This window comes from Rattus rattus, chromosome 15 (assembly GCF_011064425.1).
Source record: "Rattus rattus isolate New Zealand chromosome 15, Rrattus_CSIRO_v1, whole genome shotgun sequence".
In the NCBI taxonomy this organism is placed as follows: Eukaryota; Metazoa; Chordata; class Mammalia; order Rodentia; family Muridae; genus Rattus; species Rattus rattus.
In genome coordinates, this window is record NC_046168.1 from 75,316,691 (window position 1) to 75,334,182 (window position 17,492).

Sequence of the window (17,492 nt, forward strand, 5' to 3'; positions counted from 1 at the left end):
AGACCAGGTTGGCCTCAAACTCAGAGAGATCTATAAGCTTCTGTCTCCCCAAGCTATGGGATTAAAGTGTGAATTACCCCTCTGGGTAGGAAGAGTAGCTATCGCAGAATATCTTACAGCAGTGGTTCTCAATCTTCGTGATACTTCAAACCTTTAATACAGTTCTTCATGTTGTGGTGACCCCTCCCCAACCATAAATTATTTTCATTGCTAATTTTATAACTAATTTTGCTACTGTTGTGGATCATAATGTAAGTATCTGATATACAGGACATCTAATATGCAACCCCCAAGGGGCTTGTGACCCACAGGTTGAGAATTACTGTTTCAGTGGGTGAAGCCTGGCCCACATTCCACAGTTCAGCAGCAACAGCAGCCTTGGGCTTGGGATGACCCTGTATTATGGTATTACTGCAGTCAGTATCTTGTGGAATTTCCTTCAAGTCTTCAGAAGTGTGTCATTCTCCCCATTACAGTGGACACAATAAATACTTCCCAAGACAGAAAGCCTCCAAATCTCGACATTAGCAACTCACAGAAGAGAACTTTGAAGCCTGTAGGCTTAGATTTTTCTAATTCTACCTTATTTAGGGTTCTCAAATGCTTCAACCTCCCTTCTAGCTCACCAACTATAGGTAGGGGAGAAAGACGGTTAATAGGACAAGGGGGGTGAGCCTGTTTAGAAGTAGTTCTTTGGGGGCGATTCCAATCTTCATTGTCAGGGTATCAGCAGTCCAGTGAAAGAGCAAACACCAAACCTGAATCAGTAGCAGCTAGACCCGGCAGAAACTGCAACGGTCTACCAGATCCGCATGAGTCAGCAGAAGCCGTAAGGATCTCCTGAATACTACGAGAAGTTCTTTGGTGCCTTTCTCTGTTCGAAGTGAAGACCAGCGAAGACCAATGAAGTGTTGCATGGCAGTGTGGCAATACAAGGGCGTCCTCTCAGTTTGTGGGGTTCATTTTGCAATACAAAGGCATCCTCTCAGTTTGTGGGGTTCATTTTGCAATACAAGGGCGTCCTCTCAGCTTGTGGGGTTCCATTTCCTTTCCTTTTCAGATATCATGCACCTTCTCAAGCATCTGCTCCATCCCACCATCACATGCCCTCTCACATGTCTGTTTCAGCAAGACATCACATGTCCTCTCACAGAAAGCTTCCAGAAAAAAAAAATCCAAAGATACCAGAAATTTCCACTTCAGAAGCTAGAGATTTGGGGTCCTGGATCTGTGATCTTAACTTTTGAGATTATGTATTCCAGCTTCCACAACTCTGGGTTTGTGAATGTTGTTTTCTTCAGGGGTTTGGATTCGCAGGACTTGTGGGGGATGTTAAGGTCCTTTGGCTGGTCAGGATATCCAATCTAAATATACAGAATCATTTCTAATTTTGAGGTAAAGGATAAATGACAAATTTTCTTGGGGAAGGAAAAAATGTCCTCTACACTCTTAGTTTAGTAGTTTGCTGTGAATTAAACTGAGAAGAAAAACAAAAAGAGACAGTTCGAATAGGGAAAGGTGTTTGATTTTAACGATTTGCTTTTATTTTAAATTATGGGCGTGTGTGTGGGTGCGTAGCGTGTGAGTGCTGGTGCCTGTGGAGGGGGATTTCCTGGAGCTGGAATTATAAGCGAGTGTGAACATTCAGTGTAAGTGCTCGAGACTGGATTTGGGTGCTCTGCAAGGCAGACAGGTGCTCCTAACCACTGAGACGTCTGTCCAGCCCAGGGGTATACGATTTTATAGGTGTTAGTTTTATCACCCAAGAGCTGTTAAAAATCAGGCTGGCAGACCTTAGCTGGTAGGGGAAAATATAGATGTGCACCGCTAATCCAGTTTCTGTAGCTCTGTGAGTGGAGGAGAGGGCTTTGAGCATGCTAGGCAAGCCCTCTGATTGAGCCACGTAGCCAGCCTCAGATGGTGGCAAATTCACTGTAATTAGGCTGTGCTTTTTCCAGGGCGTGCATTAGGTCAGGAAAGCCGTGTGCTTGTGACACTCAGAAAGGCAGCCGCCATGTAAGAAATGAGTTAGCTGCTGGGCCTTCAAGTATTCCGACCCCGAAGAGACTTAGTTATCTTTGGTGACACCGGCTGTCGTTTGGCACTTTTCTGTCGCTTTGAAGAGACACCACGACCAAGGCAATTTGTAAAAAGAAGCACTTAATGGGGGGTTTGTGTACAGTTTCAGAGGTCGTCCCATGATTATCGTGGTGGGGTGCATGGTAGCAGGTAGGCAGGCATGGTGCTGGAGCAGTCGCTGAGAGCTTACATCTGATCCACACACAGGAGGCAGAGAGTGGGGAGGGAAAACTGACTGGGAATGGCTTGGACTCTTGAAACCTCAAAGTCCATCCCCCAAATGACATACCTCCTCCAACAAGACCATAGCTCCTAATCTCTGATGGTTTGTATAGGCTTGGGCCAGGGAGTGGCACTATTAGGAGGCGTGGCCTTGAAGTAGGTATGTCACTGTGGGCGTGGGCTCTAATACTCTAATCCTAGCTGCCTGGAAGCCAGTCTTCTAGCAGCCTTCAGATGAAGATGTAGAACTCTCAGCTCCTCCCGTACCATGCCTGCCTGGATGCTGCCATGTTCCTGCCTTGATGATAATGGACTGAACCTCTTGTAAGCCTGCCCCAATTAAATGTTGTCCTTATAAGAGTTGCCGTCGTCATGGTGTCTGTTCACAGCAGTAAAACCCCTATTGAGACACCAATCGTGAACCAAACATTCAACTATATATGAACCTATGGGACCAATCTCATGCAAACCACTGCAGACGCCAGGCATACTATTGGTACCCAATACAATTTTTTAAAAAAATATAATATTATTAAATACTAAATAATGGAATCTTTGGGAGATACCATATATTTCATAAGACCAAATTCATGAGATAAACAATTTGAATCTAAACGTTCCCTCACAGACTCATGTACTGACTGTTTTGTCCGCAGTGGGTGGAGGTAGTACACGTTTCTGGATGTGCGCCTCTGAAGCTTATGCCTGGTTGACAGTCACTTTCCTCCTGGCCATGAGGTGGACGGCCTCCAGCACATGCTCTTACCACCATGACGTTCTGTGTAAGGGGCCAGGAAACCATGGACTGGATCCTGTGCAGTGCTGAGCCCAATTACGTTTTCCCTGTGCAAGCTCTCAGGTTCTTGGGTCTGACACAGGGAAGAAGACAAAGGCTGTGCTCTTGCATTTTCTCACAGCCAGGATTTGAACAGCATAGGTACTCATGAGGACCAACTAACATCTGCACCAGGAGCGTCTCCAGACTTGAAAGGAAGCAGGATGGTCTAGTGTTAGTCCTATCAGCGGAGCCTGGCTGCCTGAACACCTTTCGTAACTCAGGCACTGTTTGTTTTTATTTAACTCCTTAACGTTTATCTTCACATGGGTGGACATCGTGCCTGGCATTTCTCTGAGCACCTGGAAAACCCGAGGCTAGAGAGGGCGTCGGACCTCCCGGTACTGGAGTTACAGATGGTTTGTGAGCGGCTGTGTGGGCAATGGGAATCAAATCCAGGCTGAGAGAGCAGCCAGATCTTGACCACTGAGCCATCTCTCCACCCGTCCAGCACCGTTTATGACTCTGGAAGCAGAGGATGGGGGTGGCGTGCTTTGTCCTTTATAAATGTCACGGTCTGATTCATTAAAGTTTACCCAAATGTCAGGAAGCGACCCATACATAGAAAGCCTGAAAGTGCCAGAACAAAAGATTATAAAAACATTGATTTCGAAATAGAAAACCTCATATTTTTTTCCAGGAAGAGCATGGATCTGGTTTTACACATCTACTTTAATAGCAGGTACGGCCATGTGCAGACATTTACCTGGCGGAGAACCAAGAAGAAAGCTGAGAGCTTTTCAGGCATCGCCCTCAGAGAGCAACAGTACATGCAGCTTCCCCAAAGACCCACTGTGGCCAAGTTCAGTGCCGTGTTTGCTGTAGCCGTGGAGTCCTCACGATTCATTCTTCTTCATCACCTCTTACCTAGACAGAATTCAGACCTCGGACCATTTCCAGATCCAAGTGGAAGCTCCAACACTCCAGGCACCTTCTCGCCTTCTTTGTCTGAGTCAGCCCAGGAGATGATAGCTCCACGACCTTTCTTCTTGAGGCTGTAGTTGAAGCAGAGATTCGATTCCCACCCACCATTCCGTGGCCCCTCGGAAGGGGAAGGGGGGTTTGTTTTCCATGTGACTTATGCCAAATGACTACCAAATTCTTATGTATTTACTCACTTTCATATCATGTTATTTTATTATTTTTTGTATGTGTTTATGTTATGTGTGTGTTGTGTATGTGTGTTTATGTGTGGTGTATGGTGTGTGTGTGTGTGTGTGCACAGTTGAGTCTGTGTGTGTAGTGTGGTGTAGAGGTTGGAGGTGAATGCTGAATGTCTTTCTTATTGAGACAGGCCTTTCATCGAGTCTGGAGCTCACTGATTCAGTGAAACTGGCCAACAGGCACCAGGGATCCATTAATTCTGCCTCCCCAGTGCCAGGATTATAGGATTATTACCATGTAGGTGCTAGGGATTCAACTGAGGTCCTAATGTTGTGAGGCAGCCAGTTGCTGACTAGGCCGCCATCCCAAGCCCACACTTGCTCTTTGGAATGACTAATTATTGCTGATACAAAAGCACAAAGAGGGTGAAGAGTTGAGCCACTCAGGCCGAGATATTTATATACTGTCAGATTCTTCCTTTTTTAAAAAAAATTATTCTTTGTGTGCATTGGTGTTTTGCTTGCATGTATGTGTGAGAGTGTTGGATCCTCTGAACTGGAGTTGCAGACAGTTGTGAGCTGCCATGTGGTGCTGGGAATTGAACCAGGGTCTCCTGGAACAGAGGGCAATGCTCTTAATCTCTGAACCATCTCTCCAGCTCCTGATGATAGGTCATCAGGTAAAGGCACCTGCAGCCACAGCTACTGTTGACCTGAGTTTACTCCCTGACACTTACATGGTAAAGAGAGAAGTGATGCCCACTTATTGTTCTCTGACCCCTGCCATGGCACATGTGTGTCTACACACACACACACACACACACACACACACACACACACACACACACACACACACACTATAATTAAAAACTTCACATGGAGACATGCACACTAAATGTGATTTTAAAACTCCACTCAAAAATCTATTTAGCCAGGCTGGAGAGATAGCTCAGCAGTTAAGAGCACTGAACACTCTTCCGGAGACCCAGGTTCAAATCTCAGCATCTACACTGCAGCACGTAACTGTAACTCCAAGATCTGACACCCTCGTACAGGCAAGACTCTAATGCACATAAAATAAAAATAATAAATTGTTTAAAAAAATCCGTTTCACATCTAGGGATGTGGGTCAGGTGGTAGAGTAAGTCTGGCACTCAGAACATTGCATAAAATGGATGTGGGAGTCACACATCTGTAATCCAGCACTCACAAGGTGGAAGCAGGAAATGAGGTGTTCGAGGTCAGCCCGAGCCAGCCTGTCTCAAAGTCCGTTTGCCCACAAGCCCATTTGGACAAAGGCAGGGAAGACCTGCCTGAGCTCGATTCCGTGGTGCAGGGTTAGAGGAAGTGGAGCTAGGAGGGAGCACCAGTATCTCGTCCCTCTTCCTGATGCACAGAGGGGTGCAAATCACCACGGACTGTAGCTTGAGAGGTTTCCCAAGACTCAAAAGGCTGTGTGTGCTCACAAAAATGCATGCACGTCTCCTATCAAGTGTGCTAATAGGATTCTGGTCACAGGGCAGCCTCTGAGCTTACACAGGGATCACATGACTGAATTTAGCACACTGATTTAAGACTGCATATTTTGTGTGGGTGATGACCGGGTGAAGTAGTTCATACAGTGATGGTGGGAATGTATATTAGGGACAATAGCCTATAGTTTTGTTCTTCGTAATATTTTTTACATTTTAATTTAAATTTAAGTGTGTGTGTGTGTGTGTGTGTGTGTGTGTGTGTGTGTGTACAGGTTCTCAAGAAGGCCAGGGGGTGTTAGATACTCTGAAGTTATAGGTGGTTGTAAGCTACCTGACACAGATGCTGTTAAGTCCTCTGAGAAAACAATATGTGTTCTTACCATGGACCCACCTCTCCAGTTCAGTTTTATAACTTCTTAAAAAGTCAAGCATATTATTGCCATGAGATGTAGCATTTCAATTCTTAGCTTTTTTTTTCAGGGAAAAAATGAAAATACATACCCATACAACCTTGTACTAGAATGGCTATAGTAGTTTTATTTATTTTTAAGAGATTGATTTTTATCTTTATTCCATATGTATGTGTGTTTGCCCACTTGTATCTATGTGCATTGCATGGTTACAGTGCTCATGGAGGCCAGAAGAGGGAGTTGTATCTCCCGGAACTGGAGTTACAGTTGTTGGCTGCCATGTGGGCACTGGGAACCACATTTGGGTCCTTTGCAAGAGCAGTAAGTGTTCCTTTTCTGTTGTTATTTGAGGCAAGGTTCTCTGGGTAGACCTGGCTGCTCTGAAACTCACTCTGTAGACACAAATATTCCCTTTTGTGGTCAAGGAACTGACTTCTACTCAGTGTTATGGCCTCAGACGTCTGGTCAGGTGTCTCGTACCTGGGGCAAGCAGCTTCTTGGAAGTTTGTTTGCTTCTTTATTCCTTTCTTCTGGGATCTTTATACACATAGACAGGAGAAGCTAAGAGTTCACTGTCATAGCGCTCAAATGAAGGAACAAAGGGCCAAGGCGATTCCTACAGGACCAGAGCCCGAGACTGCAGGATGGAAGCCTGAATATGGTTAGGGTCAAAGCTTCTTAGTCTCTCATTGTCAGATGACAGCATGGAGCAGGGACATGGAAACAGAAGCAGGGATTGCTACACTAATGTAAGTACACATAGCCGAGGAAGATCCAGAAACTGACAAGGCAATATTCTCAGGGCATATATGTAGCATTCCGAGACAGGAGGAAGACACTTCTACACTGTCTACAAGATGCTTAAAATAGGTAGACAGGGCTAGAGAGACAGCTCAGTGGTTCAGAGCACCTGCTGCTCTTACAAAGGCCCGGAGTTGGATTTCCAGGACCCCACGTTGGTTCACAGTCATCTGTAACTACATTTCCAAGCAATGTGCTGCCCTCTTGGTCTCTACAGGCGCCAGGCATATATGAGGTAAACACACATATATTCAGACAAAATAACTCACATATGAAATAGGAAAAATAACTCTTTAAAAAATTAGGTTGAGTGATGGTAGGACAGACGGATGCATGTGTCTCCATGTTGTATTTTCTCATACTTTTGTGTATTAAGGCCACTTTCAGAAATAGTTGTCAAAATGAGGCTTTCTGGCAAGATTCTTTTTTTTTTTAATTTATTTATTTTATGTGAGTACACTGTAGCTGTTTTCAGACATGCCAGACACACATGGCATCTGATCCCATTACAGATGCGGTTGCTGGGAATTGAACTCTTAACTGCTGAGCCATCTCTCCAGCCCCTTCTGGCAAGATTCTTAAAGACCTAAAGGGTAATAAGTTGTGTGATTTGTAAAGACCCATGTATATAGCAGCTTCATCTGCAGTCAAGAGTCACTGTATTTGTCATTATCACATGTAGAGCATTGGTGTGGTAGATTGTGCGTGTGTGTGTGTGTGTGTGTGTGTGTGTGTGTGTGTGTGTATGTGTACAGAAGGAAAAAAAAAGAAACTTCATTAAGTGGTTAGGAGCACACAAGATAAGAAAAACCACAACAGGAAAAAGTGGTTTTCAGTCTTTCTTCCCACACTAGAAAAGGCTTTGCATCTAGATACAGCAGAGATGGCCTGAAAACTCAGGAAACAACGTGCTGCATTAAGCTAGTATGGTGGCGGCATGTGCCTGAAACTCCTGAACCAGGGAAGCTGTGCTAGCGGATAAGTGCGAGGGCAGCCACAGAAGGCTTAAAAACAGCGCCTGAAGGGCGGCCAGGATGGCTCAGAGGGTAAAAGTGCTTGCTGCCAAACCTAATAACCTGGAATGATTCTGAGGACTCTTATGTTGAGAGACTCGACTTGTGCAAGTTGTCACCAGGTCTCCACACATCGCTCATCTTCACACAAAATATGTATGCTACCCCCTCCAAACAGAAAAAATGTAATAAAAATGGCGACGGCGGGGGCGGGGGGACGGGACTGTACATAAAAGGATATTCCGAGCTGGTGAGATGGCAGGGATTTCTAACAGGGAGCTTGTATGGTGGGCAAACGATGGCAAAATTCCACCACGTACTTTCCTTAGCAACTGTTCTCTCACTGGTTCAAGGAACATTCTTAGGGGCTGGATATGGTGTGTGCTTCTGATCCCAGGGCTTAGGAGGCAGAGGCAGGCAGATCTCCATGAGTTAGAGGATAGCCTGGTCTGGCAAGACAGTAAGACTGTCTTAAAAACAAACCAAACCAAACCAAACCAAAACAAAACAAAAAACCCCCCAAAAAACCAAACTAAACCAAACAAAAAACTATCCTTCCACACAAAAACTGACTTTAATCTGAGTATTGCTTTAAGATGGATTGCTAGATGGCAGAGCATTAATAGTGGAGCTGGTGAAATCCTCGTGGGTAAAAGTGCTTGCCGAGTATGCTGGGCAAGCCAAGTTTCATCCCAAGCAGCCATGGAACCGATACCGGAAAGCACGCACGCACGCACGCACGCGGGCGCATGCATAAAATTTAAAAAATGATCAAGGGCCAGGTGATGATGGTGCATACCTTAATCCCAGCGCTTGAGAGGCAGAGGCAGGTGGACCTGTGGGTTTGAGGCTAGCCTGGTCTACAGAGTGAGTTCTAGAGCGCCAAGGTTGCTCCACAGAGAAACCCTGTCTTGAACCCCCCCCCCCAAACCTCCAAAACCCATAGTATCTGTTATGAGGTAAACTGTGTGCCCAACAAAGCTGTGGGCTTTAGAGGTTCCACCAGCTTCACAATGACACTTTTTCCTTGGTATTTTCAGCCTCATTGATAAAAAACAGGGAAGAGGATGGCAAAGAATTATGTCTGAGGTCGAACACCTCTTAAAATCTCAAACCTAGGAATCAAACACTTGTCTACTAATTTCAAAGCTCATTTTCTTTCCTTGATAACATTATAATCGAAAAAGCCTTAAACTTTCTTTTGACTTATGAAATAAATACTCCGTGGTGGCGGCGGCGGTGGTGGCGTTGGCGTTGGTGGTGGCGGTGTTGGTGTTGGTGGCGGCAGCTGAGTATGAATGAAGCTGAAGATGCAGTATGAAGGTGAGGAGACGTAAAAACCACGGCAAGTCTCAGGTAAGAGAATTACAAACGCAGGAAACAGCGTTAACTAGGGTGCCTTAGGCAATGAGTATTTATTAAAAGCCGGGGGTGCACCAGGCACAGTTACCCAGTACGCAGACCAATACACAGGACACGACCAATCCGCTTATTAGCTTCTCTGATTAAACAAAATACATTTCATAGAAATGATTATAAAATGCATCGCAGATAGAATGTTTTATACTTACAGATCTTATGGTACCCTAAATCATTATTAATAAAAACCAGCCGACCCATACTGTAAGTAAAGTTAGCAGACCACCACTTACGCTTTATTGTAGGAGAAAGATATCCAATTACCATGCTGAAATGGGTTTTAGAGTCCAACACAGACATCCTGCTTCAAAGCTCCCACTGTACTTACAACCCCAGGAACGGGGCTTTCCTTCCCATATTAAATTACTAGGACAGCTTTGGGCTGAAAGATTAGTTTTGGTTTCAGAGCGAATCTGATTTAGTATTTCAGTGTCACACCTCAAAGATTCCTGACGGGAGGTTGGGGAGAATCACTCCAATTACGTACTAGTCAGGGGCGCAAGACAGCACAACACAGATGGGACATTTAATTCACTTTACCGGACATGCTCACCCAACCGAATTGGAAAATTTAAAGGCACAGATGAAAGAAACCAGAACATAAGAGTAGAAGGGAACACGAAAATAAAAACAAAACCACAAACGTGAAGGTGTCAGAAGCAAGCCTGCTCATGGGAGAGATTCGCCACCTTGTTGGAGGCTCGTGACTAATTCTCTATTTTGACCATTTTGAGTTTGTTGGTATACAATGTACCTCCCCTTAGGTCTGAAGGCTGATTGGGGTGGGTGAAGGCAGCAATGGCTGAGAAAGAGCTGAAAAGCGTGGAGTGCTGTGTTTACTGATGTTACCATAACCCAAGTGTTACAGTTGTCCTCCAGGACCTCGCTCACCTCCCGAGATGGGTCTGTTATCTTCAGGCAGCAGCAGAGACAAGGTCAACTTTTATTGCACGAAAGCAAACTCATTCCCCTCCCCCCCTTCCTGAGCTGGAGACCTCCAAGCGCAAACACATCTGGATTCTCAGCATCTTGCGCCTCTGGCCAGCAGGGGGCGCACAACAGACTCTCGAGAAGCACCTTCTTCAAGGGAGAACTTGAGGTATTATGTTGGCCCCAGCAGCTGGTCACTCAGTCCCCATTCTCAAGCAGCTTCTGTAAGTTGTTTTGTATCTTGAAACAATAAAAAGAGATGGTGTTATTATAAATAATATGTATCTTCCCCCCCTCCCCCCCGGAGCTGGGACCAGGGCGTTGCACTTACTAGTCAAGCGCTTTACCACTGAGCTAAATCCCCAACCCCAAATAATATGTATCTTAAGAGTGCATTTGCTATGGCCTGGAAATTCTGGGCATTATTCTGATTAGAATAAAAAGCTACTCGCAGGTTAAATTTAAATAAAGCTCTGCCCTGTGGCTTTAAGTAGATGTGTCATAATGTTTAACAATTGTACCACACATTCTTATGCATAATATCTACAGAGGGAGAGGGAGGGGGAAGGAGGAAGGGGAAGGAGGAGAGAGAGAGAGAGAGAGAGAGAGAGAGAGAGAGAGAGAGAGAGAGAGAGAGAGAGAAAGAAGGAGCAAGGCAAGCCAGTAAGCAGCAGTCCTTCTTTCTCTTCTTCAGTTCCTACCTTGCTTCCCTGGATGACAGGCAGTATCTTGTAAGTTATATTAAGCCCATTCCCACCTTTCCCACCACTGCAAGTTGCTTCCAGCCAGTGTTTTTTTAACAGAAGCAGAGAAGAAAACTAGGCACTGACCCAGCATCATTTTACCCATGAATATCATGCAGACAATGTAGTTAATTCTCAACTCTAGGTAGGATGTTGAGTGGCCAGTCCTGGCTGCCCAGCCTGACCACCTGATTCTGATCCCTGGAACCCATGATGGCTCCCACAGATTGTCCTCTGCCTCCTACATGTGTACGCACGCACACGCATGCAGGCACGCATAAAACAACAACAAAATCCAAAGAAATCTAAAAGCCTTGCCTATCCTGCATACCTTCTCCTTCATACCTGCCCTAACTCTCAGGAAAAAGGATTGGTTGGAAAAACAGGAGCAGAAAGGTTGAAAAGGAACTGAACTCACACCCATTCAAGTGATAGACACATTTACCATTGAGCCATCCCAAGCTCAAAACACCAATGTCTAAACTATGTAGACACACCTATGAAGACAGACAAGCCAGAAAGCAAAACCAGACAAAAGGGATAAATAAGCAAACAATAGCCCAGACCCCAGTGGTCAGTAAACATACAAAATGTTGACTTCTAGAAAACGTAAATAGAGCCATGGTGATGGGGGTGGGTGGGTGAAGATGCTGGCAGGTCAAGCTTTTTGACCTGGGATCTGTTCCTGGAACCCACTGAAGAAAAAACCGAGTCCCAAAGGCTGTTCAGGGGTGCGTGTATACCCCTCACACCCCATACTAATAAATAGAAAATAAAGAAAATTCATGAATTTCACAGTGTCAGATGGGCAGTCAGGACCAGCGAGGTGTGTCTGAAAGAGAATGTGGAGACATCTGAGGGCAGACCTCATGGCACTTGAGGTGGGAAGCAGCTGGGGGTTACCCCTGGGTTTGCTGTGAGGGTGACTGAAGGTGGGGTAACGACCATGAACATAAAGTGGATCGTCCGGGTTGGGGGATGGTCATGAGGTCAGACATGAGCATCTCTGATGGCAGAAAGGAGTTGCTGAGTCATGACTCTGGGTTTCCCACAGTAGATCATGGCTTTGTCATTCCCAGGCTGTGCCAGGCCACCGCTCAACAGCCTCGGGGAACATTTTGGCCCAAATCTCCTTTTTAACAGACTCCTTTCATTTCTAGCGGCCTCCCTCGCTGCCCAGCTGGACTGGGTTTGAGTCCCACAGGGTCAGGCCAACTGCCGATGGTACAGGCCAACATCCTTCTGTTTTCTGTTCCCTTTTTAAAGGGTGTGCTGTCCTGACAGGGCCTGGTGGGAGATGAGGAAGAGGCCAAAGCGTTCTGTGTGTTCCTGATACAAGGGACAAATTTACAAGTCAGAATGAGTAAAACTCCAGAACAAGAGTGTGTAGCTCTGGAGAGCGGCAGGTAAAGGATTAGTGTTAAGCCAAGGGAGCTGCTGGATGGGGAAGGATGGAAATATTTGAAAGGAGAAATAAATCTAAAAATCAGGTGGAATGGTTACCCCCTCCTCCTTCATCCACTTATCATCCTAATCTACGAAGGCTCTAGGCTAAGCACAGAGTTAGCCAGGGATGATCCTTTGGAGGGAGAAGCATGAGTATACTCTTAACCTGCAAAAGCAGATTTATTAACTAGATAGATAGATAGATAGATAGATAGATAGATAGATAGATAGATAGATAAAGGTTGAACTCACACCCGTTCAAGTGATAGACACATTTACCATTGAGCCATCCCAAGCAGAGGACTCCCTCCCCACCACCCCTCCCCCCTCAGCACAGGGTTTCTCTGTGTAGCCCTCGTTGTCTTGTAATTCGCTTTGTAGTCCAGGCTGGCCTCAAACTCAAGAGATCTTCCTGCCTCTGCCTCCCAAGAGCTGGGCTTATAAAGGCATGTGTCACCCACCCAGCTTTTTTTTTTTTTTTTTTTTTTTAAAGATTTTATCCTTTTTAAAAATTGTATATGCATTGGTACATATATAAATTTTGTATGCATATATGTCTGTGTGAGGATGTTGGATCCTCTGGATCTGGAATTACAGACAGTTGTGAGCTGTCATGTGGGTGCTGGGAGTTGAACCCATGTTCTCTGAAAGAGTAGTCAGGGTTTTTAACCACTGAGCCATCTCTCTAGCCTTAAGCAAGAAGACTTGGTTCAAATTCTGGGTCCCTAAACCTTCTGTCTCTGCCACCTTAAACAAGGTAATTTAAAACTTTATTCTCTCCTTTGAGCCAAGGTAGTAACAGGGATTAAACATGTTTTATGTGAGCTGGGTATTTACTCTGTGGCTACTCAGCAGTCTCTAGTTGACTCCCAAATGCATCTTTCCATGAATCTCAGTGTCACTGACCACTCACCAGTGGTCCCATGTCCAGCCAAGGACACAAACAATAGATCAATCTTATTGTTATTTTGCAGAAAATGAGATTAAATTCTGTTTCTTTATAGAAATAATAATAATAAAAAGGCCAGTAGCACTTGCAAGGAATGCCCAGATTGCTCCTGTACACAGGAAAAATCAACTTACCTTTTCTAATTTCACTATGTTAGCTGTAAGTTCTTGGCAGAGGACCTCCACATTTAACTGTACTTGTGATCCTAGGCTGGAGGGGGCTGTCTGGCTGTAAGGAAAAAGAGAAACCCCGTTCACAGCATGAATACAGGTTAAGTTTGAACAGAAAACTGGGCTAGGAGCAGGCTGGCCTCATTTTGCCTGTGACTGTCACAGAGGCACAGCAGTGATCCTCAGCTCTAGGCTGGGTGTTAGAGGCCAGTTCTGAGTTTAGTTGGACCTCTCTTCAGCTACTTTCCTTCAAGTACCTAGAGGTGCCTTGGCTTAAACTTGAAACGCAGACAACTGTTCTTAAGTACATGGTGCTCAGAGTCTTTGTTTAAGATCTTAACACTCTACATCCCTCACAGCAGCTACGTGTGCATGAAGGCCTGGTGGCCTCAGCCATGGGAGAAAGAGCCATTTATACTAGAGCGTTCAAAAAGAGTACCTACTCAGTTAAATTTCCACGCAGCCACGATCCCTCCCCACCCCTTCTTTCCTTAAGACTTGTCGTATAACAATACAACCAACCAGAGCTCCCAGGGACTAAACCACTATGCAAAGAGGACACATGGACAGACCCATGACACCAGCTACATATGTAGCAGAGGATGGCCTTATTGGGCACCAATGGGAGGAGAAGCCCTTGGTCCTGCAAAGGCTGGAATCCCCAGTGTAGGGGAATGTCAGGGTGGGGAGGTGGGAAGGGGTGAGTAGTAGGGGAGGGGTACAGGATAGGGGGCTTGTGATGGTTTGCATATGCTTGGCCCAGGGAGTGGCATTATTAGGTGTGGCCTTGTTGGAGGAAGTGTGTCACTGTGGGGGTGGGCTTGGAGACCCTCCTCCTAGCTGCCTGGAAATCAGTATCTGCAAGCAACCTTCAGATGTAGGCTCACAGCTCCTCCTGCACCATGCCTGCCTGGATGCCGCCATGCTCCTGCCTTGATGATAATGGAATGAACCTCTGAACCTGTAAGGCAGCCCCAATTAAATGTTGCCCTTTATAAAACTTTCATTAGTCATAGTGTCTGTTTACAGCAATAAAGTCTAAACTAAGACAAAGGCTTATGGACAGGAAACCGGGAAAGGGAATAACATTTGAGATGTAAATAAAAAATATCCAATAAAAATTATTATATAAAAAAAGACTTGTATAAATATGTAAATATAACTCTTTGTGTCAATTGACTGTTTATGGCTGGAATCCTCTACTGCAATACTGTACCAACTAATCCCATAGGAACTTTGGAGTAAGAACATTTTCCAGGAAGACAGTCAAATATTACTTCTCCATAGTCTGCGTCAGCTGTAGTTTTCTTGGTTGTGATTCTTTAAAATAATATTTATTTTTAAAAATGAATCTTTATTTTACATGAATGAGTATTTTGCATGCATATATGTCTGTGTATCATATGCATAAAGTGCTCTTGGGGGCCAGAAGAGAGTACATGGATGGTTGTGAGATGCCATGTAGGTGCTGGAAACCAAACCTAGGTCCTCTTGCAAGAGCAGCAGCCTTGGGGCTGAGAGATGGATGGCTCAGTGGTTAAGGGCATTGACTGACTACTGCTCTTCCAGAGGTCCTGAGTTCAATTCACAACCATCTGTAATGGGATCCAACACCCTCTTCTGGTGTGTCTGAAGACAGCAACAGTGTGCTCATATACATAAAATAAATAAATCTTTAAAAAAAGAGCAGCAGCTGTGCTTTTAACAGCTGAGCCACCTCTTCAGCCTCTCCTGTTAGGATTTAAATTCAGTGATTCAGTGTTTAGATCTCAATAACTGGTCCGATTTATTTTCTATCTGATTCATTTTTTTGAAACAGAGGCACTTAGAAAATCACTGATGACGACTTATATCATAAGAAAGCTGTTTTTTTTGGGGGGGGTTGGGGATTTGGCACAGTGGTAGGGCGCTTGCCTAGCAAGCGCAAGGTTCTGGGTTCGGTCCCCAGCTCCAAAAAAAAAAAAAAGCTGCTTTTTATGAACACATAGTATTGTTTATAAATCATTAATTCCTGGAAATAGGATGGCCATCCTTGAGTTTCTAGTTGAGGAGATTTGAGGCTCAGAGAACTGACTTAGGGAATTCTGAGGGACAGAGATATTCTCACCATCAGGCATGGAACCGGTGTAGAGGAGTAGGCTCCCAAGGAGCCTGTAACCTGCTGACAACACCAGCCAAATGGATGGGCTCCTCAGAGGGTGCAGAGTCAGGTTACACATGAGGATTTAGCTACCTGTCTCACTCTGAACAGAGGGCCAAAGGAAATCCAGGGTCTGGAATGACGTTGTATCAACAGTCCTATCTTTCACAGGCATCCTCTGACCTTATGTTGTATGTGGGGTGTGTGTGTGTGTGTGTGTGTGTGTGTGTGTGTTTCATTTTTCTATGCAGACTTTTTTTTTTAGATTGCATTTCTTCTTGGAATGAACTCACAAAGGGGAATGAACATTCTGTTTGTCAGAACTCCCCCTTCTGTATTACTAAGTTAATTATACAGTGGTAAAACATGAGGTATATTTTTCCAAGAGGATAGGCATTAACAGTCTACAATCATTTGGTCTCACCTCTAATACCAATAGAGAGTTGCGTTATCATTTTGAACATGGTGGAAGAGCAGGGGTAGGGTATATGGATCTGGGCTAAACTGTTGTTAGGATTCTGTATTTGCTTATTGGTTCAAATATGCACTTATGGCCCCCAAATGACCTGCATGTAGGCATACGCATAAGCCAAGGCCTGGAGGTAATTTACACAGTGAAGAAGGCCCTAGAATGAGATATGACACAGTATGGGCTGGAGAGATGGCTCAGCGGTTAAGAGCACTGACTGCTCTTCCAGAGGTTCTGAGTTCAATTCCCAGCAACCACATGGTGGCTCACAACCATCTGTAGTGGGATCCAATGCCCTCTTCTGGTGTGTCTGAGGACACCTACAGTGTACTCATATATAATAAATAAATCTTTAAAAAAAAAAGATATGACACAGTAGAAAGTACAGATTGCAGACGAGTATCATCAGTGTCACCAGGGAAGCCCCACTGCAGCCCGTTCCTTCAGGAACTCTGGGATGGGCCACGTGATCGGCTTTAAGCAGTTCTGTGGTGGACTCTGACATGCACTGAGGTATGAGAGGCCCTGGAGAACCAGGAATCCAGGTGCTCTGCAGTTTACAGATCTATGTTTGAACCCTGGAGTCATTATAAAATATAAGACATTAAGTATTCCAGAGTCTCACTTTTCTCAGTGATAGGAGTTGGAGAGATGGCTCAGCAGCAAAGGGTACTAGGGTCTGGGTGCATTTCCCAGTACCCACATGGTGGCTAGTAGCTATTTGTAACTCCAGTCCCAGGAAATCTGCCCCCCCCTTTGACTTCTGGTACACATACATGCATGCAGGCAGAACACTCATATACATAAAATGAATCTATAGGTTTTTTTTTTAAATGGAGTAATAGTTGTCTTATAAAGCTGTGGTAAAACATAATGAAGGAAATTCTGATTTATATATGTATGTATCCATTCTATTTTATTTATTTATATTTATTTTTTTGAGTAAGGGTCTCTATAGTTTTGGCTGTCCTGGAATCCATTATATAGACCAGGCTGTCCTTGAGCTTACAGAGACCCACCTGCCTCTGCCTCTCAAGTGCTGGGATTAAAGGTGTGAACCACAACACCAAGCTCAATATATATATATTGAATCCTCTAGAACTAGAGTACAGATGGTTTTGAGCAGCAATGTTGGGCTGAGAAGAGAATCCAGGTCCTCCGGAAGAGCAGCCAGTACTCTTAACCACTGGGACATCTCTCCAACCCTTGTATCCATTTTAATGGGGTCTCTAGCAAGTGGTTCTTCAAAAGGAATCTCTCTTGCTAAAAGCATGATTTCAGTCAATGT

General features: G+C 44.8%; 1 protein-coding gene across 2 annotated transcripts in view; it reads right to left on the reverse strand.

Moving 5' to 3' along the window:
- Positions 1-9,324: 9,324 nt before the first annotated feature.
- The window catches only part of Gramd2b (GRAM domain containing 2B), a 98,353-nt gene continuing 90,185 nt past the window's right edge, over positions 9,325-17,492 (reverse strand). For both annotated transcript variants that reach the window (XM_032885401.1, XM_032885402.1), the window contains exons 13-14: positions 13,560-13,653; positions 9,325-10,527 (exon numbers count right to left, since the gene is read on the reverse strand). In XM_032885401.1, coding sequence (XP_032741292.1) covers positions 10,486-10,527; positions 13,560-13,653 — 136 coding nt within the window. In that variant the 3' untranslated portion in view covers positions 9,325-10,485. The remainder of the gene's footprint in view (positions 10,528-13,559; positions 13,654-17,492) is intronic.